Source organism: Aythya fuligula, chromosome 2 (genome assembly GCF_009819795.1).
Source record: "Aythya fuligula isolate bAytFul2 chromosome 2, bAytFul2.pri, whole genome shotgun sequence".
Lineage (NCBI taxonomy): Eukaryota > Metazoa > Chordata > Aves > Anseriformes > Anatidae > Aythya > Aythya fuligula.
In genome coordinates, this window is record NC_045560.1 from 20,515,835 (window position 1) to 20,542,839 (window position 27,005).

General features: G+C 39.4%; 1 protein-coding gene across 2 annotated transcripts in view; it reads right to left on the reverse strand.

The window, feature by feature from the left end:
• Window positions 1–26,659, reverse strand: part of PLXDC2 (plexin domain containing 2) — a 264,388-nt gene extending 237,729 nt beyond the window's left edge. For both annotated transcript variants that reach the window (XM_032181687.1, XM_032181688.1), the window contains exon 1: window positions 26,095–26,659. In XM_032181687.1, the coding sequence (XP_032037578.1) occupies window positions 26,095–26,203 (109 nt within the window). In that variant the 5' untranslated portion in view covers window positions 26,204–26,659. The remainder of the gene's footprint in view (window positions 1–26,094) is intronic.
• Window positions 26,660–27,005: the final 346 nt, after the last annotated feature.

Sequence of the window (27,005 nt, forward strand, 5' to 3'; positions counted from 1 at the left end):
CACAGAAAGAAGAAATAGAAAAAAAAAACATTATATAAATACATTCTTCAGGATTTGGCAGAAAATAATGACTGAACAAGCATCTCAAAAGGAAAATTAATGAGTGACAACAGGAACAGCACATGTGTAATGTGGAGATAGACTGCAAGAAAATTAAACAAGGTGGTTATGGGAAAATAGCCATTTTCTTCATATTTTGCTCAGAAAAACACATGGTTCCTAATTGAATTCAAGGCTATTATTCAATCAGGAGCTTCTCATGAAGTAAGAAACTGTGAAAGCATGTTTCCAAAAGCAGAGCCCCAGGAGATAATTGAAGCCTTAGAATCAGAGTGGTGATTTTCTTGAACACTCACCCCCAGGTTACCTAAAATAAAGTCCATCAGTCAAGAAGATATAGTGCAGCAACATAAAGGTTACTGTGAGAAAGATCTAAATAAAGGAAGTGGAAGAAAATAAAATGTATAAGCAATCTGTGTTCAGCTTTGGGGCCCCCAACATAACAAAAACATCAACCTGTTGGAGCAAGTCCAGAGGATGATCAGAGGGCTGAAGAACCTGTCCTATGAAGACAGACTGAGGGAGCTGGGGATGTTCAGCCTGGAGAAGGGAAGGCCCCAGGGAGACCTTATAGCGTTCTTCAAGTACCTAAGGGGGGCCTATAAGAAAGCTGGGGAGGGACTCTTTGTCAGGAATTGGAGTGACAGTGCAAGGAGTAATGGTTTTAAGCTGAAAGAGAGTAGGTTTAGATTAGATATTAGGAATAAATTCTTTACTATAGGGGTGGTGAGGCACTGGAACAGGTTGCCCAGAGGAGTTGTGGATGCCCTATCCCTGGAAATGTTCAAGGCCAGGCTGGATGTGGTTTTGAGCAACCTGGTCTGCTGGGAGGTGTCTGCCCATGGCAGAGGGTTGGGACTGGATGGTCTTTAAGGTCCCTTCCAACCCAAATCATTCTATGACTCTTTGCTAATCTTTTGAGAAAACCATGCTTGAGTACTTCCACATACAGGTATGGAAATTCAACATTACTATATACAACCTGTGCTTATATTTTAAGAATAATAATAAAAAATATATCATTATAATTTGCTTTGGAAGGTCTGTCCAGAACCTTCGCATATGTCAACAATGTCTTAAGAGCCTTGCAATATCTGCAGTTTTCAAAACTTAAACAGTTCTCAAGATCACACTCAAGAAGGTTTTCAAATGGAAGCACTGGATAAAAGAGACATGACACGTATATAATTGTATCAGATATCATAGTAGGGTAATGTAAATAGTCACAGGCTCTAGCTTTAAATTGATTGAGGTTTAAATGGAAGCCAGACTTACGAAGCAGATCAAAACATGGTAATTCACACATTGCAACTGCCTCACTAAGACACACTTTTTATTAAAGTTGTGGGAAAAAAGTATTACTGACTTAAAAAGTTGGTTTATAATCCTATGATACTGATATCTTCAAAAGAGAATTAGTGTTTATTTATTTATTTATTCATTCCCCAGAGTCAGCAATGAAATTAAATCTATGGTCTTCTGTTCTCTTCTTCTCAGCCACCCAGCCAGCTCTCACGGGCATCCAGTGCTACAAGAACAATACTGAATGAACCTCAAGTCCCCCAGAACACAGCAGACCTCACACTCTGTGTTTCTATCTGTGTTATCAGATAGTGGCTTGCTACCTCACTGTCTGCCTTCAAAGTTCCCTTGCTATGGAATGAACCTGTCACAGCAGCTCTGAAGTTAGAGTCAGAGGACAGAAGGGACAGAGATTTGGCAAAGGTTTACACCATTTGCCATTTAGTGCTACATAAAACTCATTAAAGTTAACTGCCAGTTGCCTGAAAAATCCATAGGTACAGTCCTGCAGCCAAGGGAGGTGACACAATTTTTGCCTATATGACAAAATTTAACCACAGCACTCCTCATCCCCAAGCTGGACAGAAAGTACACCGTATGTCATATAAGAATGCAGACCCAGGTCTCTGCAGCAAAGGATAGCATCAGTAAAGATAAAGGTTTAAAGATAAAGCTTAGATAAAGGTTTATCAGCCTGGCAACGTAACCTGGCACAGTTTAATTATGGGTTACAAAGTGTGTGAAGAGGCCTCCAAACAGTAGTGGTACACATTGCTCATAATATCTAAAGCCCAGTGGGCAAAGGTGGCCAAATAATGGCAAGAAATTAAATGGGTTTAATCTACTAACGGACTCTCATAGATCTCAGACCAGACAAAGTACCATTATCTCACACATTTTACTGCATTTTTTTAAAGATCAATTGCAAAAATTTTACCATTGAATATTGCAGCTTTTATTCTTTGGTTTGTAGAGGAAAAAAAATATACTCTGGATAATTCAGAAATTGTACAAGAATATATTAAATCAGAATTGAAGAAAATATTAAATTAGTGTCACGCAAAACACTGGGGCACTTGCTCCTTATAAAAAAGGATGTTTACAGCCAGAGAAAATTTGGCCATTACATTTGTGTCCTTATTACCATGTTTTTCTGACATCTGCTGCCCTGTTACAACCAATGATCAGATGCTAATAACGATACAGAATAGGATACTGTACTTCTAATCGGTGTTTCAAGGAACTAAAGAAATTGGATCAGAATTGAAAAATAGTGTTTAATTAAAAAAAAAAAAAAAGGAATGGGAACTTTGGATTCTCAGCTCAGGTGTTCCCATTACATTAAATGATTCTGATAAGCAGTAAAAGTTTGTTATTTATAATAGATGAGGTACTACAGAAAATCGATTCTAAAGTCTGATTGTATTTCAAATACTAGTGCAACACATGTCTTTCCTGGGATCCCTGACTACAGAGGTGGCTTAGCGTCCTAGATCTTCTCTCCACATGATGCAGAAATATGTTCAATTGGTGTTGATGGCACAGCATAAAGCTCCCCTAGTCATCCTTCCCTTTTGTGCTAAAGTCTTTGGGCATGGGTTTTTATTTGTGTGTAGAGAAGCACAGGAAAACAAACACCAGGTTGCTGGAATCCTGGAGCCCAAACAACACAGCTGTGAGCTCACTTCCCTGTGATCTAAAACAGGGTGGAAATGTCCTCACTATAGAAATAATCCAAACGTATTAAAAATTGTCACCACCCTCAAAGAGCTACCTATGGATGGACAAAAGGCAAAAAGAAGGCAGTACTCTTCTCTGCTGGAGGTCAGCCACAGAAATTTATTTTCGTTTCATTATTTTTATTTCTGAGGCTTTAACAAAAAGATATCAAAGTGGCAAACTGGTGGAGAATCCCAAGGACTGACATTCTGTTACTAGGCTGCATGCCACAGAGCTGTTTAGGTTAGTTTGACACTTCTTACATGCAGATATTCCTAAATTTGTCTTCCAGTTTTTGAATTAGCCTGTATAGCCCTACTACCCCTTGGAAGCTCCAAAGAAAGACACTGAGACACTGGACAATGGAAGTCTCTTTTAGTGCTTTGTCCTGTCCCCTGTCCCATCATCCCATCACCCCCCTCCCCCCCAAAAAAACAAAAAAAAGATTTTCAAGACTGAAACAAACTTCGGCGAGACAAAACCAATGGAAAACAATATCAGCACCTCCAACAGTACAGCTGCTTGGTTAGGCTGACCAGCAAGCTTCTCAAAATTTACCACAACAGCAAGCCTTTGGAGTTACATATGCTTGGTCTTACTGAGACAGCTCTCCTGGCCACCAGTTCTGTGCCTTCTTCAACGTTCTCATTGCTACTGAAGCTCTTGTAGTGCTTTTCTGGTTTCTTTTGCCCAAATGACATTTCAGAAAGAGGGCATAAAGAAGGGTGCTTGTAGCCTCCCACTATGTTTCCCAAAGCCAGAGCCCTACTCACCTGCCCTGTCAAAGGTTGCTTTCTTTTATCCTGTCAGTGCGGGTGCTGGGATGGATGGACACGCACACAGTGATAATGACCTTCCCCTTTATCATCTTTCTTTTTTTTTTCCCCCTCCCTCCTCCTCCCCCCCTCCCTTTATAGTGTCTTGATTTTTCTCAAGTATATTTAATTTCTGGCTTAGCTTTAAATTTTGTTAGTTAAAAGCTTAATACATAATGATAAAATTTTACTAATCAATATTGTACCACCTTTGTAATGACACAGGGATTAGCAACATAACTGAAATTACTTCACCTTCAGGAACCAGTGCAATCTAAACACAGTACTTGAATATAACTTAATTACAGGATTAGGGAGTGGGTTGTCTGATGTGCATGGCATGTCTGTATCCCTTCAGGGGATCCAGAAAGGGCTCAGGCACAGGATGTTTCATTTTCAATCCTCTGCTACACAGGGGCCACTCTGGTTTTAAAAATCAATGGCTAAACATCCTCTTGGTGTTTAAAACCATGCTGCAAGGTTCATAGAGGCTACAAAGGAGTACAGCAGGGCTACATAAGTATCAATCATGGTATTATTACAGAAAAACCTAAAGGAAATCTGTTGTTAAAGAGCTGTGTCACAAAGGCTGTGCACTATTCAGCAGGTTGGACACACAGAAAGAGAGGGAGAGCCAGGCACTATCTGACAACATGAGCTGTTAATGTTCATTACAGAGAGCAGTCAGCATGCAGGCACACAGTAGGAAACAGCACCATGCGTGAGGCAGCCGAGAACATGTAGACAGGTTGAAATACCTTACAGCATGCACACAAGCAAGCCATGATGTGAAGAAACCAGCCTCATTGGGACACCTGAAGCAGAAGCAGCCAAGCTGTGAAATAACCCATGTAGACATTGCTGCTGCTAGCATCATGAGCCAATGCTCCTGTGACAAAGCCCACAGGCGTGTTCTCCAGGCAGTGGAAAGTGCTTGTTTTGCAGTATGCAAGTTTTGAGTATGCATGATTTAAGTGTCTTTTCAGATCACGAAGAAAGGGAATTGCAAGAAAGAATGTGCCAAAATGTTGACTGCAGCTTATGAACTTGTCTACTTCTCTTATATCTCCAATCACAGAAGGGCTACACCCTTCCCTTGAACTGCACCTGCAGGTGTTACCTGTGGCAGATGTATTGAGCAGGGTTGGAAGGATCATTCATCACCTCCTGAGCTGGAAAAAAATATTTTTCTCTACATTATTACACAACAGGACCTGAGAGGACTCTTTCAAGTACATAGCAATTGCACTGGAGATAGGACTGCAGAACCCTACCGTCACATGTATCTCCTAAAAAGTTTCTTACATTTTCAATATGCACTCTAAAAAAACTCTTTGAAAAGGAAGTACATGCAGAACCTCAGTGTTTTACTGGTTACTGATCTTTTATTTACAGCATTAATTTATTCACACCCAACGTATAACTATTCTTTACTCATTGCTCTTTACTTCAATATTCCTTTTCTTTTCCTTTGCTTTTCTTGTACGCTTTGCACATATTAAGAGAAAGCTATTGCATCTTTGTCCAGGCTTTATTTTGTAAGACTAGTGCACCTATTGCAATCTAAATGAAAACTTGAAAACTGTTTGCAGTATTCAACACTGAGTTGTACCACTATACTTCTCTCTCTCTGCTGGAAAACTAATTCTCATATCTTTCAGTAGCACATTTGCTTTTTCCACATCTGCTGCACATTTTTAAGGTCCAGTATTTCTGAAGTAAGGAGGCAGATAGTTTTCTTGAGTATATAAACAGAAATCTTGGTCATAAGTCACAAAATGTGTGAATTTCAACATTGTATTATTCCATGCCTACTCCATGCTCCAGCATCTCCTAGTTATCTTGATTATTTTGTCCTCCTTTGGCACAAATTAAAAGGGATCATCAGTACAACTACAGAATTTACCAGCATACTCCCACATTTTATGACCATTTTTTTCATGGAAATACTAAAAAGAAAAAAAAAAGTCTTAAAGCCAGTTTACAAGAATTTCTGGTTGTTTGAAGGTAGGCTACTCTGATTTTATCTTTTGTAGAGTTTTTCTATGCCCATTATAATCCTTCATTAGTCACCATCTTCCTTACCTGAACTAACAATTCCTATGTGATACCATACCAAAACTCTTTGGGCACAAAAGTAAAATAAGGCCTACCACAATCCCTTTTACTAAAAAGTAAAATAATCATCTGTCCATTCTCATAAATACCATCATATTAGCCAGGTAAATCTTGGCTAATTTGTCTGTATTCTCTCCCTTTTCTCACAACTCTGACTAATTCTGCTGTGTTCTCTCTTATTTCACCTTAAATTTTAAAAATCATTGTCAGTACATAACTGAAATGTTGAAATCATTATTTCAAAATGTTTTCTAATGCCTGCAGTAAAATTGCCTGTACCACTGTTTTTCTCATTCTGAAACACTAGAATAATATTTGCTATTCTCTAATCCCACCGCAGACCTACAGTCTTGGCAGATTTATTTAGTATGTGCTGTGGAAATAAGTGCATTCATGTACATTTTTCTTCCCCTTGGTGGTGGGTTTGCCATTTTCCTTGGCCATTTGCATCTTCATCTTGTGTCTGTACCCACAGTCAGCACAATCGCTCAGGCAGAGGAAAAGTCAAATTTAATTTGATTAGGTGATTATATATTTAATAAAACTATCTGCAAAACAAAGCCCATTAAGACACAAATTGAGCCTCAATTTATATTCAGTTGAGAATGTTTTTTTTAATTGTAATGTTATTATGGAAAAAGAGGGTTCAGAATTTCTTTGAGAAAACTAGTTGGATAAACTCATGAAACATCTTTCCAAGTATTTAAATTTAAAAACGCTCTTCTTTCAACAATGCCCTTTGTATAATTTGCCTTAACACCTGTGAACCTGCTGAGTTTGTTCTTTATTCATGTTCCACTAGACATATAATTAGACATGGTTCCAAAATGCTTCACTTGGGGTGTCTTAACATGGAATTTTGAAGAAGCTGATAATAATTTGCTAAGGTAAAGTAACAAAGCTGCTTAACTACTTACAACTACTCATCTCAAGATTTATTCTTGTCAGCAGATGGAGGACTACAGTATAAGACAGATAGTAAGAGCTGAAGAGGTCATAAAACTCTCAAGAGCAGGAAATTACATAGGTATATCTGCCAATGCAGTCTATTTATGAAAAGTCATTAGGCATTCCCAGTCTCTTCAGTTCCTGCTTCCCCAAATAACAGAACTGTATATTAAGAGCAAAAAGCTGAAATTAAAACAAAATGATTTGTGTTTATTTTTGCTATTTGCTTTTATATACATATATTTTATGTCAAACACAGAAAGTATCTACCTGCTATAGAGAAACCAATTAGGTGTATAAATAAACAGGGGGTTTTCTCCCGTGAAACTTGATCCTGAAGTCTATGTACAGCTTTGAATCAGTAAATAGCTGCTACAGTACTGATACCTTGATTCAGCCTTTTCTTTTTTTTTTCTTTTTCTTTTCTTTTCTTTTTTTTTTTTTTTTCCTTTTTTTCCAACGCAAGTTTTAGCCTCTAAACCTGACAACCTTGAAGGCCCTGCTTTATTATCCATATTATTATCCATAATATCCTTTATTATCCATAATATCTCAGAAAAAGAAGTTACTACCATTCTAAAAACTGTGTCAAATGTCGGTTGACTAGACTGTACCATATTGCAGTTCTGTACTGTGATTGCATGGTTTCCCATCTGGCCTGAAGAGCTCTCCCTGGCTGCTCCATCAGGGACAGATAGAAACCTTAACAGGCAAATTGTTACTGGAGCCACTGGGATTTTTGCCAGAGAAAGGAAAGTAAATTTAGACTAACATCTGTAAGTATAGCACTACACAATGACCATCAACATAGAAAGTTGCCTATATAAGGACTTAAAAAAAAAAAAAAAAGTGATTATAAGAACCCTGATATCCCAATGTAGTCATTTTGTTTAAATTTACAAGCTACTATTAGAAACATTAATGAGGGACTGGTAGAAATGAAAAGTTAAAAAGTAAAAAGTAACTTAAAAAAATGATAATTACTAGATGACACTTGTACGTTGATCTATAACTTCAATTTTTATTGAGTATAAAAGAAGATAAGAAACTGAAAATAGTATTTAAACTAGGTTTAAACAGGTTTGTGTTCTCCTGAATACGCCATCTTGTATCAATAAACTGAAGTAAAACTTTAATCAATGGAAAGCAGTCTTAGAACAGCAGAAAGAATGGTACTGCTTGGAAATAAATACGTCAAGTCTTCAAAAATAACATCCTTGTTATAAAGGCCATGAAAACAACTGCATAAATAGGTTTTAAAAAAAAAAAAAGAAAGAAAGAAAGAAAATGTATTCTGTCATAAATTTGAAGCTTTGTCTTTGAATGTCTGTATAGGCACACATACACACACACATGTATATGTACATACACATACCTCTCCTATCTGTACATTTATGTAAAAAGAATCTATATATTGATCACAAAATGACCTGAAATTCATCATGAGTTAAAATGGGTTCATAAGTATCACTGCATAAATCTGCAATGTCTCCCAACTCCTACTAAATATTTCAAATTCATTTTGCATCCTTCCAGGTGTGGCATTTTACATTTCCTTAAATAGCATTTACCCACAGGAAACAGACAACCAGGATCACAAGATCTGTGAACCCAGTGCTTCCCTGAGCAGCCATTTGCCCTTGGTCAGTTACAGCCACAGAACTGAGCTCTTCAGGAATCAATGGGAAATGTTCTTCAGCAAACACATATTCAAATTCTCTAGATGGGACTAGAGATCAAAATTCATCATGTCCCAAGACAGACCATTATCTTTTCCATATATTGTGATTTCTAGCACTAAATGGCCAGAATCCAACTTGCTCCCAAGTGAAATTCTTACTAAGGTCGCTGTACATTATCAGCTATTATTAAAAGTGGATAAACTTGCCCAAACTTAATGCAAAATATAACCATTTATATTCACACTCAAAAATGCTTAAGGAGATTGTGGGTATTTCACTCTCATTGATGTTAGTGTTAAATGCCAAAGGTGAAGTACTTAGGAAACTGTACAGTAATAGTCACAGAATGCTGTGGTGTAACTGTAAGTTATTTCATCTTATTAATTAAATTCTCATGTTTTCGGTTTTGCTGTAAGGGCTCCAAATCTATTATGATCATTGTAAAGTCAGACATTCCAAGCTAAATGAAGTACACATTTCATGGGAGTTGTTAAGGAAAGGATTGGAAAACTTAATATATTTTTCCTATAAATCTAGTCTAAATATTCAAACAATTGTATATCTTTCAGAACTAAGACAATATTTTTACTTGATGACTAGATTAAATTTCCAAACCAGATAATTGCTCTTTAGAGAAAAGAAAAACATCCAGCTGATACATTTAATTTATAGCAGACCTTAAAATAAATTGTACAGGTCATTAATTTTATATTGCAAAAGGCCCATAAATTAGCTGAAATGCTTAGTTGCATATATTGCACAAGAAAATTAACAGTTCACATTTGGCTGTGGTTTCTTTGTCATCATTTCTTTGGGAACAACTGTTCAGCAAGTTGGCATATCAAGGTAAACTGGGCTGATGAAAGACTTATTTCTAGCCTACCTACTATACACTCTTTAGAACAATGACTGAATAAATAAACAAACAAACAAACAAACAAATAAATAAATAAATAAATTTGCTCTCCACCTCATATAGAAAAGAAGTGTCCTTCACCAGAGCTTGACCTTTGGAGTACCTTTGCTGCTGGTATGCTCCAAAGCCATGCTCAGTCATGATATCAAGTCAGTATTTTTGTACCTGTGAGCATACAGTGCAATTTAGTGAATGACCAGGCACGTTTTATGTATAGGCCAGAAGAATCATTAGAGTCACATACCTTTTCTTTTGTACTTTCACATTAGGGCAGAGAAACTTATGTTGTTAGTGAAATGCATCTGAAGGGAGCATTTGGAGAAAAAGTATCAGTCATGTAACTACCCTTGGGCTGTGGGTTTCTCCAGATTAGTTCTCTTCTAAGGAAATCTCTAGAGCTTTAATTATCTGTTTCACATAGACACAAGAGATGCTGAAAGTCAGCCCAGACCCTTCTAGGTCTCCAATTTTCTGAGAAGTTTTTACTCCACAATAATGCAGATCTCCGACTGCTCCTTTAGTTTCACCTAACTTCAACTTCTACTGCTTGCTTCTCACAGCAATGAACAAAAATTGAAAACTAAGATGAGAAAGCTGAGAAAAGAATTTTAGGAAGGTTTTCAAAAAATTAAAATGGCAAAGAAATAAAATTGGTAACTAAATAACTTTACATTTATTTATTTATTTTAATATATATTAGCATTCCCATGGAAGCAAAACAAATTCCCTAATTACTCTAAGAGGCTGCAGCTCTACTCAGCAGTAAGCTTGAATGACATCTTGCAGTAAAAGAGAAAGAGGAAAAACAGTCTTGGATTGCCAAATATTTAAATAGAAATTAAAGAGCTGTTGGCAGGATGGTAGAGTTCTGACAGAAATTGTAAAGAGGCTATTGGGTTGCGTTTCAGTCAGTAGTTCTTGTATATTCAATTCAAGTCTACGTTTTCATCACTACAAAATATCACAATGCCTATTCTGAACGTTAAACATAAAAATACAAATTAGAAAAAAATGTGGGATTTTTTTTCGTTGCTCCTACACCAAATTTCCTGTATGTAATCTTGGCAAGTCATTCATTATTCTAGTACTCCATTGGTAAAATGAAAATAAATAATAGCAGCTATTAAACATAGAATTTTTGTGGCTAAATCCACCAGCCTTTACAAAGCACTTTTAAATGCGATGATGATGAAACCTATAGAAAAGTTTACAAATAGTTATTTCAAAATTCAAAGCAGCCCACTCTAAATTCACAAATGCTAAGTAAAATATGTAACAGCATAAATATCAAAAGGGATGGAAGGGAGAAAAAATATTACATGATTTTAAATCATGAAATGCAAATGGGATTTTTCAGTGTATTTATAGAGTGATGGCTATTATTCTTAAAATGCCATTTGGCTGGATAAATATGAACAGCTATAGTTCAATGAACTACTAATACTTTGGCAGGTGGGTATCACAAATCCTAAGAGCAGAGATGTCTGACTCCTTGTTATTGACAGAAAGAGCAAGCTGTGGGAGATGGGCAGCTCTGAATCAGAAAAATACTTTAGGATTCCTGAGAAAAATGAAGACTGAAGCAATTTGCCTCAGCAAATGAAGATAAATGATCTACCATGTCACTTAACAAGTTAAGGAAATATGCCCATGATTGCACAAGGATGTGCAGTGAGAGCAGGATACATTTACATTCAGCATCCTGTTTATAATGAAGCCATTATTTGGGGCTACATTCTTAGTGCTTTCTGCTGTGATTTGCAGTGTCACAATGATGATCAGAGAATACTCTGACAAATTACAAGTTAAAATAATATTGCCATGGTATAACTGTAAATATACAGAAAATTACCATAGGGCCAAGTGAACTCAGCCTGTATTTATCGTTATCATCATTAATCATTTTTCTCCTCTTCCCCCCCCCTTAGAAAAGCATGTTTATAGGACTGCATAAATAACTTTAAAGAAGTGCCAAAGACAAGAAGGGTCCCACCCTGCTTTCCTGACCTGTCCTTTCCCCATCCTGAGGTGACTCACTAAAACAGGTGTTTAAGAATTAAAAAGGAAACCTTGATCCTGAATAGCTGAAAGCATAGCCCAGCACAGACCCAGACAAGAAGTCTTTTCATTCTTCAGATTTTTTTGATTATTTTGTTTATTTATTTTTTAGTTTAGACAAGGCAGCCATTGATAAGAGCAGTCACCTGGCAGAGAGATACAGGTAGGGAACCTTCCTTTTCCAGTTTACCTGTCCTATATAATTAATAAGTTTCTGACATTCCTTAAACTCTGTAAGGGATAGTTCCTTCTTTCTGTACCTTTCAGGGATATTGCATTAAATAAAAGTCTTTTTTTTTTTTCCCCATTTTTTTTCCTCTCCTGTCCTCCCAAAAAAGAAATGGAATTAGAATAGAAAATGCCATACTTTCACCTGAAAGGAAATCTTCCTTACAGAGCTTCAGAATATATCATTTCCCATCTTTGCTTTCCATTTCCCTACAGATTTAAATTAAAGGAGCAAAATATTTGGCCTCAAAGTAACCTATTTTACTTTTTAGTCATCATGGATGTTTTGATCCCTTTGCTCTAGACTTTCAGGCTGAGTAGCCCAACAAAATTACTACAGCTGCTGAAATGCATAGAGTGAACTGAACCAGGCCTTTCACTCCTGCCAAGCAAATGTAATAGCTGTCACATTTAACCCCTGGACTCTGCTCTTTTTCCCATTTCAAGAGCCTCAAGCTCTCTGAAAGTCAAAGCACTTCTTTTGCCTTTCCAATTAAGCAAGTCACAGTATTGTAAATTTTAAGTAGGTAATACAAATATAAACACCAACCATGAAAATTGGCAACCAGAACCTTCCAGCCTCCAAACACCTTTGAAGAGTATAATGAACAACTTCAGGAAATGCAGTGTGTTGTCAGTACCAAGGTAAAAGTCACTGTCACTCATTCTCTTCATAAGAGTGTACAAGCCATGCTAACTGCCCATGGGAAAATGGTATCTAGCTCCACTGTGACCAAAGATCCCACACTGCAATATTTCACTTACATGAAAGGTTGTTGAGCACAGTATGGAATTAGAGGGAAGGCTCTGTGGGCTAAAACCTCTTTTCAAATTTGCCCAGACTGCTCTCATAGGATTAAACAATGTCTCTGCTGAAGTATGTGAGGGCAGAGTTTAACCTCTTTTTTTTCCTAAATTAAATTATATATATAAAATGCTATAAGCATTTCACTAACACCCACCAAATTTTTCTAGCACAACTCAATTCAGCAAAAACTTTATATATGCACTTCTCTTCAAGCATGTACTTCAGTCACGTTTTTAATTGCTGTGCCAAATTGAGATTTGCAAGGGTAGTAACTTTTTTTTTTATATAGTAAACTGATATCTTTTCTCTATTTGTCTTCTTCAGTATGAAAAACCTCTAAACAGATTTCAATTCTTCTTAAAAAGAGATAAAAAAAAAAAAAAAACAAAAAAAACACCATACAACAAAACAAACAAACCTTGCCCTAAACATCCAAACAACAGATTCTTGAAAACAGAAGGCAAATAACTGTACTAGTGTCAGTCTCAAAAGACTATCAGGTAATTAGAGAGATGGAGTTAAAACTGCAGTGGATTTGTGACAATAATAAAACTTGATTGTGCCACTGAAAGACATAACTGACCACTTGACAATGTCCTGGCACCAGAGCTTTTAAATTTCAGTGGGAATGCTGTCTTGGTATTCACCTCCACTAATCTATGACATAAAACAGCAGAATAGGGATAAAATAATGAAATTCAAATATAAGCATGTGAGGGCCAAGGATAAAACTAAAAGAACTGCTTTTATCATACAGCATACACTCACAACAGCAAACTTGTACAGATAAAGCCGGACATAACCTCCTGTCCTGAAGACCTCAGTTTCAGATCATCATTTTTGTCTGCCAGGGAAAAAACTGTGATTCATTAACACCTCTAGGTCATCCCTCAAAGCTAATGTCAATTTTGTTTGTGTTAAAGAATAGAACAATAGACCATAAATTTGCATTCAAAAAGCAGTACCTAATAAGTGTTTACACTTATCTTTGATGTGAGCTGTGTGCACTTATTGCTTCTCAAGCTCAGGCCACATTTCAGCCCCTTGCTGGCAGATCATAAAATCTAAGAGAATATTTACTTCATGCATCTCCTAAATGTGTCTTGTATACCATAAAATAAATATATAAATCATAATATCCACCTCTTACACAGGAATGCAACATGCGTGCATCAGAGGATGAATTGCTCTCTGTAGTCTTCTGCTACCCACCACAACAGTATGGGGACATGGCAGTCCATCTTACCTGCAGGCTGAAAGATCCTTCTCTCTATAATTTTTTTCAGGATCTGCAACAATGCCACAAATCTTATTGTCACTATTGCATACAGACCGGGACTTCTGGGCGAACTAAACCTAGGGTCCAAGATCAGACAGAAATCTTAAACATCCACATCTTTTTCAGTCTGCCCATCTTCAGGGCAACAATTGCATACATCACTGTTAAGCAAAGCTTTAAGTGCAGTCCAAAATAAGAAAAGTTTTGCAGACCTGGAGCCTAGGGATGGCAAGACCACCTACTCCAAAGCATAAAGTCTGCTGTTTTAATTTTTGGTAGTTTGCTTGTTAATTTTCCACTGATGGCTTTATTATTCTGGAAAATAAAATCTCTTTTTAAACAGTCACAGCATTAGTCAAGAGTGCTACAAGCTGACTGGTTTGGAAATCTTTATTCTGAATAGTAATTACTGAATCTTGTTCAGTAATTACTGAACAAGTACTGAATAACAATTCTTAAAGCTTAATAACAGAAAAAATAATTTTACCATTTTAAGTACCATCATTCTCTTTTATCCAAGAATTAAATACCAAAACCAAAAAGATTTGGACATAATCCTTCCAAACTGTCAATATGCCAACCAGCAGAAATCTCACCCAATGTTTGTCTATCCTTCAGACACACATGTTTAGGAAATAATCTTATTACATTAGACTATAAAATGTGGCAGCTTATGATCTGTTGTGTAAACAGCTGAGAGATACATCCATCCGTCTCCTTTTGCAAACCTCAATGAGAAGAGGAACATCTGAAATGGCAAAATCTGCAGCAGTCCCAAACTAAGTCTTGCTGTCCATGCACTAAATGGAGCCCTTAGTCAACTCAAATCTGTATTTTTTATTTTTTATTTGTTGGTTTTCTTCCAGATAGACTCAGATAATTTGAATAAAGATCTGAGCAGGATTTAAAAGCTTATATATGGGAATTCAAGAATGAAAATTAGGAGAGAAATTACAGCCTTGAATTTTGTGCACCAAGGGGAAGCTGGAAAGATTATTGGACTATGGGAGGAAAAAAAAAAAAGAAAGGCAACTTGTGCACTCTGAGACAGGAATCACACATTTTTCTCTTTGACAAGGCTGTCACCTTTTCAAAATCACTTTCCTATTTGTAAAATTAGGCTTATCTTACCTCTACAAGGTCTTCCAAGAATAAGGATACTAAACGGATATAAAGTACATGGCTATGATGATTATGGGAATAATTAAGGAAGCTGGAAGACAAGAGTGACCAACAAACAGCAGCGGAGAAGTAGAGTGCACAGGCTGCATGCTGACAATCAACGGGAATCGAAAGTCTGAGGCTGAGCCTCAGAGAGTACCTAAAGAAAGTGAGGAATCCAAGCTGGATTCAAGCTTGTAGTAATATGCAAAACTGGAGTATTTAAACTACCCCAATGAGCTGAAATAACACAAATTCATATCCAGAAAAAAATCAAAGACAGTAAGTACAAACTTTGCCCCTGGTGTGGCAGAACTGCTAATCTTCAGGCATCTCAGCTGAGGCAGCATATAAACCTTTTCAGCATACCCTTTATCAGGTATCAGGATACTTGACTAGCTCAAGAGGCTGACAAAAAGTAATGGTAGTTCCTATTCCCCATTTAAACTGACAAGTGTAGTATAGGAAGAGTCATTTTACATGTCATTTATGCTTTCAGAAAATGACTCTGAAATGAAACAAAACCAATCTTAACTTGGTAATTAATGTCCAAGCAAGCATGCAGGGGAGAATACAGGCTGAAAAAGCTAAAAATATTAAGTAGAAATACAAAAACAAGAAAAAACAAACAAACAAAAAAACACCACAGCCAACAAACCAACCTACAATCAAAAACAAAAACAAACAAACAAACAAAAGCCAAGCAAAAACAGGTAAAGAAATACAAGCTTTCAAATGAGGCATACTAAAATTGAAAATTCTTTGTTATTGTAGAAATGTAGACTGTTGTCAACTTGGGCTGTTGTCTACTGTGGCACAGTAGACAACTATGGCTGCTGCTGTTTCACTGTGTGCCTAAAAATTGTTATGGGGCACTGGGAAGAGAATTACTCACAGTGCATGGGGGCATGTGAAATAGAGGGTCTGGTCCAGACATCCAGAACACAAACACCTTTCATCCCAGGGAAAGACCTGATGACCTAGGTGGTTTCTTCAAGCTATGCAGTCCTAGGCAGTAAATTGTTAAAATGACTTACTATTATTGTTATTTTATTTGTTCATTAGAAAGATGTAAATGCCTCCAAAAACTTGTGGTATCTACAGTGAAACAATAAGTATTAGGAAGATTAGATATATTAATATTAGCAAAACTGGAAGTTATTATGTTTTTACTTAGCTTTATGCTTAATTTGGGAAAGATCCCTTTCTTTTTCCTTGTTTGAATGCAAACATGAGAAGTCCTGTACTTCCAGCTACACATTGAAATTATTTATTATGCAAATTATGCAAGCTTTAGCCAAGAAGTATTGCATAACATAGACTTTCTTCATAAAAAGTACAACTATTTTTAAAGCAAACCAATAACAGCTGGGAAAAAAAAAAAAAAGTAACTGGAAACCAGAATTGATGGTAATCTATAATGGTGATTCACCCTATCTATTTTCTTTGTTTCAGACTACAGCCTAGATCACTATATATATGTATAAATAGGAACAATTAAAAAAATGTGTTGAATTGTGTTGGTATTGGGGTCAGGTTTCTGTAATACACCAAATGCTAAACTTCCAGTCCATAAACACCTTCGTTAAAAATAAACCATAAATCTATTATCTTTACAGCAACTGCAATCTGGAAAATGTGCTGTCTTTTAATTTAGTTGCCTCATGAATATCATATTAACCAAAAAAGCAACCTGAATTAGAAATATGTTATCAAGTGAAAAGTCCACTAACTGCATGATAGACCACTGTTTTGGTTTTGTTTTTAGCCATTTTCCCTTTTCCTGACATCAAAAAATAACAAAGTTTCTACAAGATTAAATGGTCTGTTCTTAAAGGGCCTAGAGTACGTGGCCAAATTTTCAACAATGGGAAGTTAAACTTGGGGATGACTAAAAAGTTCATTTCTAAGTCAAAATTCTCATCTTGTTCTGATAAAAAATAAAAAGGTCAATGATTGCTGTTGGATATGAAGGGAAATATATATGTATATATGTATATATATATATACACACACAGGAAAACTCCAAACAAAAGTGCTTTTCAATTATGCTTCAAATATGCATTCTAATACAATCATTTTCATCAAAGTGGAAAATTTGAAGTGTGGCATTTTGTCATCATCAAAACAAGAAACTCAAAATTACTTGTTTTGACACTTCCCAACTGAAGTATTTGACAGGAGCATGTCAACTTTGAAATAATTTTCCAACTTCAACTTGCTTTCTTGAACATTTTTTGACTAAATTAATACAATGCCTATTAGTATTAAAAAGAAGTCAGGCATTTACTTTTCCAGGACTTTATCCTGTTCTGAATTATAATCGGGGAACTATAGGCCTGTCAGTCTGACCTCAGTGCCAGGGAAGCTCATGGAGCAGATTATCTTGAGAGTCATCACGCAGCACTTGCAGGGCAAGCAGGCGATCAGGCCCAGTCAGCATGGGTTTATGAAAGGCAGGTCCTGCTTGACGAACCTGGTCTCCTTCTATGACAAAGTGACGTGCTGGGTGGATGAGGGAAAGGCTGTGGATGTGGTCTACCTTGACTTCAGCAAGGCTTTTGACACCATTTCCCACAGCATTCTTCTCAAGAAACTGGCTGCCCTAGGCTTGGACTGGCGCATGCTTCATTGGGTTAGAAACTGGCTAGATAGCCGGGCCCAAAGAGTCATGGTAAATGGAGTCAAGTCCAGTTGGAGGCCGGTCACTAGTGGCATTCCCCCGGGCTCGGTGCTGGGGCCGGTGCTCTTTAATATCTTCATTGATGATCTGGACGAGGGCATTCAGTGCACCCTCAGTAAGTTTGCAGATGACACCAAGCTAGGTGTGTGTGTTGATCTGCTCGAGGGTAGGAAGGCTCTGCAGGAGGATCTGGATAGGCTGCACCGATGGGCTGAGGTCAACTGTACGAAGTTCAACAAGGCTAAGCACCGGGTCCTGCACCTGGGGTGCAATAACCCCAAGCAGAGCTACAGGCTGGGAGAGGAATGGTTGGAGAGCTGCCAGGCAGAGAAGGACCTGGGAGTGATGGTTGATAGTCGGCTGAATATGAGCCAGCAGTGTGCTCAGGTGGCCAAGAAGGCCAGCAGCATCCTGGCTTGTATCAGAAACAGTGTGACCAGCAGGGCTAGGGAGGTGATCGTCCCCCAGTACTCAGCTCTGGTGAGGCTGCACCTCGAGTACTGTTTTCAGTTTTGGGCCCCTCGCTACAAGAAGGACATGGAGGTGCTCGAGCGAGTCCAGAGAAGGGCAACAAAGCTGGTGAGGGGCCTGGAGAACAAGTCCTGCAAGGAGCGGCTGAGGGAGCTGGGCTTGTTCAGCCTGGAGAAAAGGAGGCTCAGGGGCGACCTTATTGCTCTCTACACGTACCTTAAAGGAGGCTGTAGAGAGGTGGGGGTTGGTCTGTTCTCCCACGTGCCTGGTGACAGGACAAAGGGGAATGGGCTTAAGTTGCGCCAGGGGAGTTTTAGGTTGGATGTTAGGAAGAACTTCTTTACCGAAAGGGTTGTTAGACATTGGAACGGGCTCCCCAGGGAAGTGGTGGAGTTGCCATCCCTGGAAGTCTTTAAAAGATGTTTAGATGTAGAGCTTAGGGATATGGTTTAGTGGGGACTGTTAGTGTTAGGTCAGAGGTTGGAGTTGATGATCTTGAGGTCTCTTCCAACCTAGAAATTCTGTCATTCTGTGATTCTGTGATAACATTGAGAGTTTTAAAATTATTGCATTCATTCTCCTCATCATTTTATCCTCATTTTTCATGACATTTAGATCTCTTCAATCTGTTACATATGAAGATGTGTTAAATATGTCTTTGTGTTTGTATCTGTTTGTTCTTTGTCTAAGCATAACAGTTTGTAGAGGTAGAAACAGGGAACTGGCTAATTCATCTGCTTGGGGAATCTATATTGCATATGATGAATGAATAGGAAACATGACAGTAGCAGTGTCCTCAGCACTGTAGGATATTAGCACCATGGTCCTTGGTGCAATCACCAAGGTGAAGCAGACAGCAAATAAGTCTTTATACAATGCAATAAAATGGCATTTAGACAGAACTCCCAGTAGGCTTAAATTTGGAGGTTTCCATCTGCCTCATCATTTCCTAGGAGTGTCTATACTGTTCAAGGAGCCAGGTTTAGCACAGGTGAGCCCGTTTCAAAATCTTTCCACAACAGAAATTGAAGGATGCTTCCCCTACTTTCCAAAATGTTAATATATATTCTTTCTTTCCTAATGAGAGCTGATCTGATACATCTGCCCTACGGCACGGTCACATGAACTACTGAAACACTGCAAGGGTGGGGGGAATAATTTCTGAAGAAGACAGAAAGGGCAACTGGAGGGTAAAGGAGGGAGAGAAGAGCCTAGAATCTCTTTAAAAAGTTCTGCCATTAAAAGATTCCTAACAGAGGGCCTTGGGCTTATATCTCAGGGTGAGTGAGGCTAAATTGCAAATACATACTGTCTGGCTTACAAATTCAAAAGGAGAGTCACATACACCCACACACAAAATCAGAAACATGCAGCTGGGGAATGTCACAGAGCAACTATATTAATGAAGATTCACGCTAGCCTCCAAAGCAGCTTGAGTCCCAGCTATCAATTTTCTACGGAGGCCAATATAAAATTTTCCAATGTATTTCTGGTTAAATTGCTGACTCTTTGAAAGAAGAACCTTCATAACGCCGAACTTCCCCTCTTTAACACTTCAAGAAAAGACTAAAGTTACGATGGATGATACTTGCCTTTTATGATCAGCCTAGTAGCCCTTTGGCACAGTTCAGTTACATCTCTAAAGAAAAGGAGCAGAGCTCCTAGCACCCATCGTGAAACAGCATACACTTGAAACATTACCAAAGATTGGTTAAATGGAAAGATTTGTGGTTTTTCATTTGTGGAACTTTTCCTATTCAAGGCAAGGATTTCTTACTGAATAAAGAGACATGGAACAAGTAACATGTGGTTAAAGTCCAAAAATGTCACTGTGAAAATATCTAAAAAAATAAAATAATAAAAAATCTGTTTATAACAGAACATATGTAGTGTTAATATTAAAAGTTAAGTGCTAAAAACAAGAATACAACCTCATTTAAAAGCTTTATTTTACAATGTGACAACTTTATGAAGCAGCATTTAAAATGTCTTTCCTTGTCTACAGCCACAGAAAGTATATGTTAAAATCACATTAAAGCCACATATATCATTGACAAATGAGGGACAGAGGCCTAAAGCTAAGAGAGCACTTGAATTCATTCCTGTATTTTATCTAGCTGCTGAGTTCAAGGTGAACTCTTGTATACTTAAAGCTACCCACACAGAATGATTCAAGATAGCTAGGTGAGACCTTGGAAGGTCAAATCATTCAGCCATTTGCTCCAAGGCAGGAACAGCTGCCTTTCTGTACAGAATGACATTTCAAACATATGCTCATCTAACCTGTTTCAGTGATGACGACTACTAAGAGATAATTTACTCCCATAGCCTTAACATTTAGAAGTCCACTGTGTTGCAATTTAATTCATTATTTCTTGTTGAGAACAAGTTATTCCCTTGACTGCAGAAGCTTTTATGTGCTTGATGGTTGTTACCATGTTACCTCTTCCGTTCATCCTCTCTAACTGTTCTTTCATTTTTTTTCTTCATATGACACTCCAATTAGTCCTCATATTTCTTAAAGTGAAATGCCTGGAACTGAAGAGAATATTCCTGTTGGGATTTTATGACTGATGAATAGAGCAGATGCATCACTCTGTCTTCTATCTATTTTCATATTTATCTTTACATTTCTCTTGTTACATCCCAATATGATGTTTATTACTTTTAAAAATCTGTGTTCAAGTCAAGTGTCAAGGCTGACCCTGGATCTGGTCTAAGAACTTGCTCCATTTGCTTCTTTCAGAATAAATAATAATAATAATAAATAATAATAAATAAATAAATAAAAAGTTGGGCCAGATCCTTCTTGAAAAAACATGCCTACACACTGACATTTGGTTCAGGGAGATGAAAATATTACACAAGCTCTTTCAAACCCAGAATTTATAAGGACACTTAGTACAACTAATTGACCAATGTTGACAGCAAAGAAAGCTAATTGAAGCTCTGTTTATTTGTTGAATGAGGAAAAAAAAGAGGAGGAAGCGTTCCATGATGAAACGCAGCACCCAGCATTCCCAAACATTACCTCACGACAATGTTTTAGGCTCATTTGTCATAAGCCACAAACAAAAACAAAACGCACATGTACTTAGTATGGCTTCTCAACATAGTTCTCCATGGAAAGTAATCTCCGGGGTTCTTCCAGTTCTTGCTGTGATTATGTAATTCACTAGTTTAGTAAATATGCTATCTGCCAATTGTACCACATTAACACTCCCAGCTCGGCCCTCAAATGTAATAATTGGATTTAATTTCACACTGCTGGCAAGTGTACAACATTTCCTCATACTAGATGAGAGATGGTCCTGTCAAATTACCTTTTGTTCACTTCACTCTGTACAGCAGAGTGAAGCCCCAGCACAGGCTTATCTTAACGACTGCCTTCTTAAATTGCTTTGGTATTCATTTTCATTAGGAAGCACAAACCACATGAGGAATTCAAAATACACTCATACTAGTTACACCTGTAGCCAAAGACCCTGTAGCCTTGATTGGTTTTGAAACCAGGGCTGCTATAATTTTCTTTTGCCAGTGTTGTCAATGCTACAAAGAGCAAAGCTGCTCAGTACTTCAGAATCCAATAAAACCACACTGACTTTTGTCAAGAACAGACTCAAAAAATTAAGCTTTTTATTTATTTATTTATTTAAATAAGAAGTTTTTCATTTGCTTTATGGAGAAAACCAATAGGATTCAGATTTATTTTTTTTTTTTTTAATCATAATTCAAAGCAAAGCAGCTTTTGGGGCGTCACTGTACAATATCTTATAGTGCTGCAGGAAATGAGCTCCAGGCCCAAACCTCCATCTCCTGAGGTCTGTGGAGATACAGGAAACAGCAGCCCTGCTCCACTGGAAGTGTGCCAAAATAAAACAGGAAAAAATAAAATAAACTTAATGAATATGCTAACTCACCATAGGTCTGTGACTATTTTTCTCAGTGGGTCTCTCTCATTACCTGGCATTATGAATTCCCTCATCTGTTTCTTTCATGGCTTCAGGATTCTCTTGTCCTACATGAAGCACCTCTAGTAAACTGTTTTTTCAGAAGTTTGGTATTCAGCAAGGCATTAGATGTTGTCCCTGCATTTTGCTTTAAATGGCCATTATGTGTTGCTAATAAATTTTTGCACTTAATGAAATAACTTTTCCAAATAGAAAGATCTTTTCCTTATTTCCTACATGTTTACAATGTAGGAAGCTAATTTTCTTGTTATTTATAATCAGCTCCTATTTAAGTGTCAGAAAAAAGCTAACATCGGAGTCAAGTGTTAGCTGGGTTTTAAGTGCGTGTGTGAGGATGAAAACTCTAACAAGGAATATTTACAACTGAACAGAAACATTATTTTCCCAATGGGATTTTTAAACCTTCAGTGAACTATTGACTATTGATCTTACTCTAAATCTGTGGAAATGAATTTCTATTAAAATGACTTTAATACTTAAGTCAACCTTATTTTACCTGCTGTTTACTAGTAATACTTCAAAACACCCTTTCAGAAGAAATGACAATGGCAAAGAGTGGAGAGAGAGAGAGAGAGAGAAAAAAAAAAAAAAAAAAAGGAAAAGCCATACTGAAAGTTAAGAGATGAATTCTTGAAGGGAATTCTTAGAAAAAAATACATGAGATATGCAAAGAGAATGTGCTCATAAATGTCAATGGGATTCTTCAATCTGATTGTTTCCCCTTTGACCTGATATGTATGGAACAAAAATGTAATTTTGAATGCAAAGAGAAAATAATATCTGACACATGTTGACAAAAGTCATAATTTGCTTTATACTTTTAAGATTAAAGGTGAAGGCCATAACGTTTAACCTTTTTTTTTTTTTTTTTTTTTTTTTTTTGAGAGTAAACCTCAGGCAATAGAAAAATGTGACTATTTTTGTAGATAAATGCTAAATGAATACTGTCTAACAGTGGTTTATCCCATAAAAACAATTCTACCCCTCATTGAATGGTGATGCTTGGAGACAGAAGTAGTCCAATGAATATAAATTTTACCAGAATTCTGGAATATGCTTTGACAGAAGAGAAATTACAACAGTCCCCTAATTCTGACTGATGGCGTTTGCTAAAGAATATAACATCAAGGCTTCTTGTGGCAGCATTTCAACAAGCAGCAAGCCCTCCCTTAACTGGGAGCCTTAATTGTTGTGCAAGCTTTCGAAAGAGCATCTGCTTCAGCTCACTGAATTCATGTCACATGCAGCTTTGGCACTGTAAAACACACACGAAACACAAATCTAACGTTTAATAGTCTTCACTCTTGATTTATAGCGCTTTCGTCAGCAAGGGCAGCTCTGACCAGGCGCAGGGGAGGGTGCAGCAGCCGCTGTGCCCTCTAGCGGGAAGAGCCCCGCTCCCGCTGGCGCACACCTTGGTCACAGCGACCCACAGTTAAAAAAACATCCAGAGGCAGCCAGACAAGTGCTGGTGTGCCTAGGAAACGATTCGGCTTGAATTGATCCGACCTGCTTTTACCCTGAAAGGTAATTCTGAGAACTTGGGGAAACATAAATAAATAAATAAATAAATAAATCTCACACACACACACACCCTGACAGGGCATACTAAACATTTGCATTTCTTGATGCTGTTAATGTCATTCACTTTCAATATGGTGTTTTGCTATCACTTAAAGTAAAAGAGTATTTCAAGAATATGTGAAAAACATCTTCCCTTTAAGGATCTGCAGTAACTTCAAAGATTTAATTTTTTTTAAACTTTAATTTTTCTAAGGTTTTACCCGAGCTATTCCAAAGGGATGCAGTAGATGCTAAATAGAGTGAAACTTTGAAATGGCTCTTTTTATTTTTGTCCACAGAAACTGAGTCCCCCTGGTTTTACTTAGTAGTAGTTCTATTTTTGCTAATCAGACACAGCCTATATACTGAAATATATACTGTTGAAAATCATTATATATACATACATAAAAGTAATGATGAAAATGTGTTAAATACAACTTTGATTATGTTAGTTACATTTAATTATTGCTGTCATAATACATACTTTTTATCAAAGGGAGAAGGAATAAGACTATGTGGTTATACACATCCATCTGTCAAAACTGGCATCAGATTGTCCAGTTGAAGGAAACAACCTCTTCAAGTATTTTCTTCAGAATGTATATATCAAAGTAATATTTGCCTTATTATTAACTCCTTCATAATTTATATCATGTTCAGTAACACACAAGACACTAACAGATGATTTATGGATAAGCAAGCTGTTGGTGTACCTTCTGTTTAGCACCTCCTGGTACAGACGTTGCTGACTATTACAACTGAATAGCCTAACTCACCGATGCGCAGTGATTATTTCCCTACTGGCAGGTTATATTTCTTTTAGTCAGCACTGACAGTTTCTTTTAAAGGTACAATGTTTTGTAGGCTAATAAACTTTGTCACCTTAGTCCACTGCCACACACCGCAGTCATTTTCTTTCTGTACTCTGGCAGCTACACTTTTATTTCTCCTGATAACTAACATTAACAAACACCAACAACTGCTACCTAAAGCCCTGAGAGAAGCAGCATGAGTTTTGCAGCAGTGCATGAAAAGCCTCCTCCTGGCTTTTCCCCTTGGCCCCGAGTGACATGTGAGCACCCAGCAACCTGCTGAGCTACCTTGTCATTTAGCAATTCCCAAACTCAGCGGTAGGCCCCTGACTGGGAAAATCCCTGCTCTGTCTGGCATATTATCTCACCTGGCATTGCAGAAAACTCTCAAGTCTCCCTAGTTCGGGTCAGTCACTCTGTGACCACAAAACACCTCACATGTATGAAACCTTTTAGGAAAGAAGAAAGGGGCAGCTCTAGTACACCAGGGAGGCTGGTGAACATGTTTCATCTGATAATGAACTGGGTAGTATTTCAAACATAAAAGCATCACTTTCACAAATATATAAATATATATCTAAGCTAGAAGCTGCTGCAGCAAGGTCCCCTGACACACACAAAAAACACGCTTTTCCTCACTTGCTGCTTAAATATCTATCTGCAAACGCACCAGGCTTTCCTTTAGCAGCTTTCCCCTCCGCAGCACAGGAATGCAAGGCACAGAAGGCTTTAGCGATCAAAAGGGAGCCCCACGCTGTGGTAAACAGTGGCGGGCCAGAAAGCCCCGCAGGTGCCATGTGTCACGCATTAACAGGTGTCTCCGAGAAGCACTAACGAGAGGACCCCAAGCGAGCTGAGCCGACAGAGCAACCCTTAACTAACAGGTCCCACGGCCCCGAGGGTATCCTTCCATTCTCTTGCTCCTTCTCTCAACGCCTGCTTGTTCAGGGAAGGCTGCAAGCTACCAGCTTGAGCAAGGGGAGCTGAGTGCCCGGGCAGGAGCTGCAGGGAAACTTTGCCTGCGCTTCCACGGGTCGCTGCCGGGGGAGCAGCTGGGGGGTCACCGGGGGTCTCAGCCCTCTGCCCCGGGCTCCCTGGGGTCTTTCCCCCTTCCCTACCGAGCCCTTCGCCTCGGGGCGGGGGGGGATCTCTGAGGCCGGGAAGGAACCCACGGGGACCCGACGAAGAGCTCTGGGAAAGGAACAGCACCGGTGACGAAGGAGCAAATAGATGACGGGAGGAAAAGTCCCGACTTGTCGTTAAAATAAATAAATAAAGCGAGAGAGGGGGAAGCTCTTCCCGGAGAAGCCGGCGATGAAGGAGGGGTGCAAAACCGGGACCGCGGCCACCCCGGGCCTCCCTCGGGAGCGGGGGGAGCCGGCCCCCAAACGCCGTTTGCTCTCTGCGGTGATGCTGCGGGGGGTGGCGGGGCCACCCCCAGCCCTGACCCTGACCCCAGCCCCGTGTCCCCATCACGGTCCCGGTCCCGGTCTGGCTTACCGTTGCTCTGGCTCGGCGTCTCCTCGGCGGCGAGCTGGCAGCGCTCGCTCAGGCATTGGAAAAGTAATAAAAATCCAGCGGCTAGTTTGCCTCTCCGCAGCCTCGCCATAGCACGGAGCCTGCCGAGGCAACTCTCCTGGGCGGGGGTGGGAAAGTCCGGGAGGCGGCGGGGAGCAGCCCTAGCAGGCACCGAGTCGCCCTCTCCTCCCTGCAGCTCTCATGTAGCGGGGGGCAGCCGCCGGGGCTGGATGGGGAGGGGGAGGGATGCTGGGGAGGGCTCCGTCCCCCCAACTCTCGCAGCCTCGCCGCTCTCAGTCCAGAGGCATCACCGCCGGGGAAAACAAGAGCAGCCTCGCCCGCCAAGTGCCAAACTCTCCCTTCCTCGCAGCCTGCCGAGAGATTTTTAGGAGAGCCGCTGAGATCCTCCCTTCCTGGCTTGCCCCCACCCAGCTCCCTTCCCCCGCAGGGTGAGGCAGGGTGCCTTAGGGACGGTGCCTCCCCTCAGCGCACGACTAGGCGACAAAACCCCTCCGAAGGGAAGCGAGAGGGAAAATCTTCCAGCCGGGGCCGGCCCCGAGCCCCCGGGGGGGGGGCCGCAGGACCGGGAGGGCGGGCGGATGCGCCGCGGGCGGGGACGCGCGGGCGGGGACGCGCGAGTTCTCCCTCTCTTTCGGGCCGGTTCCCGACACCGGTAGGCGTTAGAGCAGGGCCCGGGGCAGCCCCCTGCCAGGAAGGGGGGGGGCTGCCGTGGGGCCGGATCCCCCCCCGCCCTCCTCCGCAGGGGCGCAGGCGCCGGGGCCGCGCTCGGTTCCGCTTGGCCGCAGGGACGAGGAGGTCCCGGGAGCCGCTGCCCCGAAGCTGCGGGGTCTCACGGCGGCCGGGGGCGGGCTGGGGTCGCTGTTCCTCGCCCC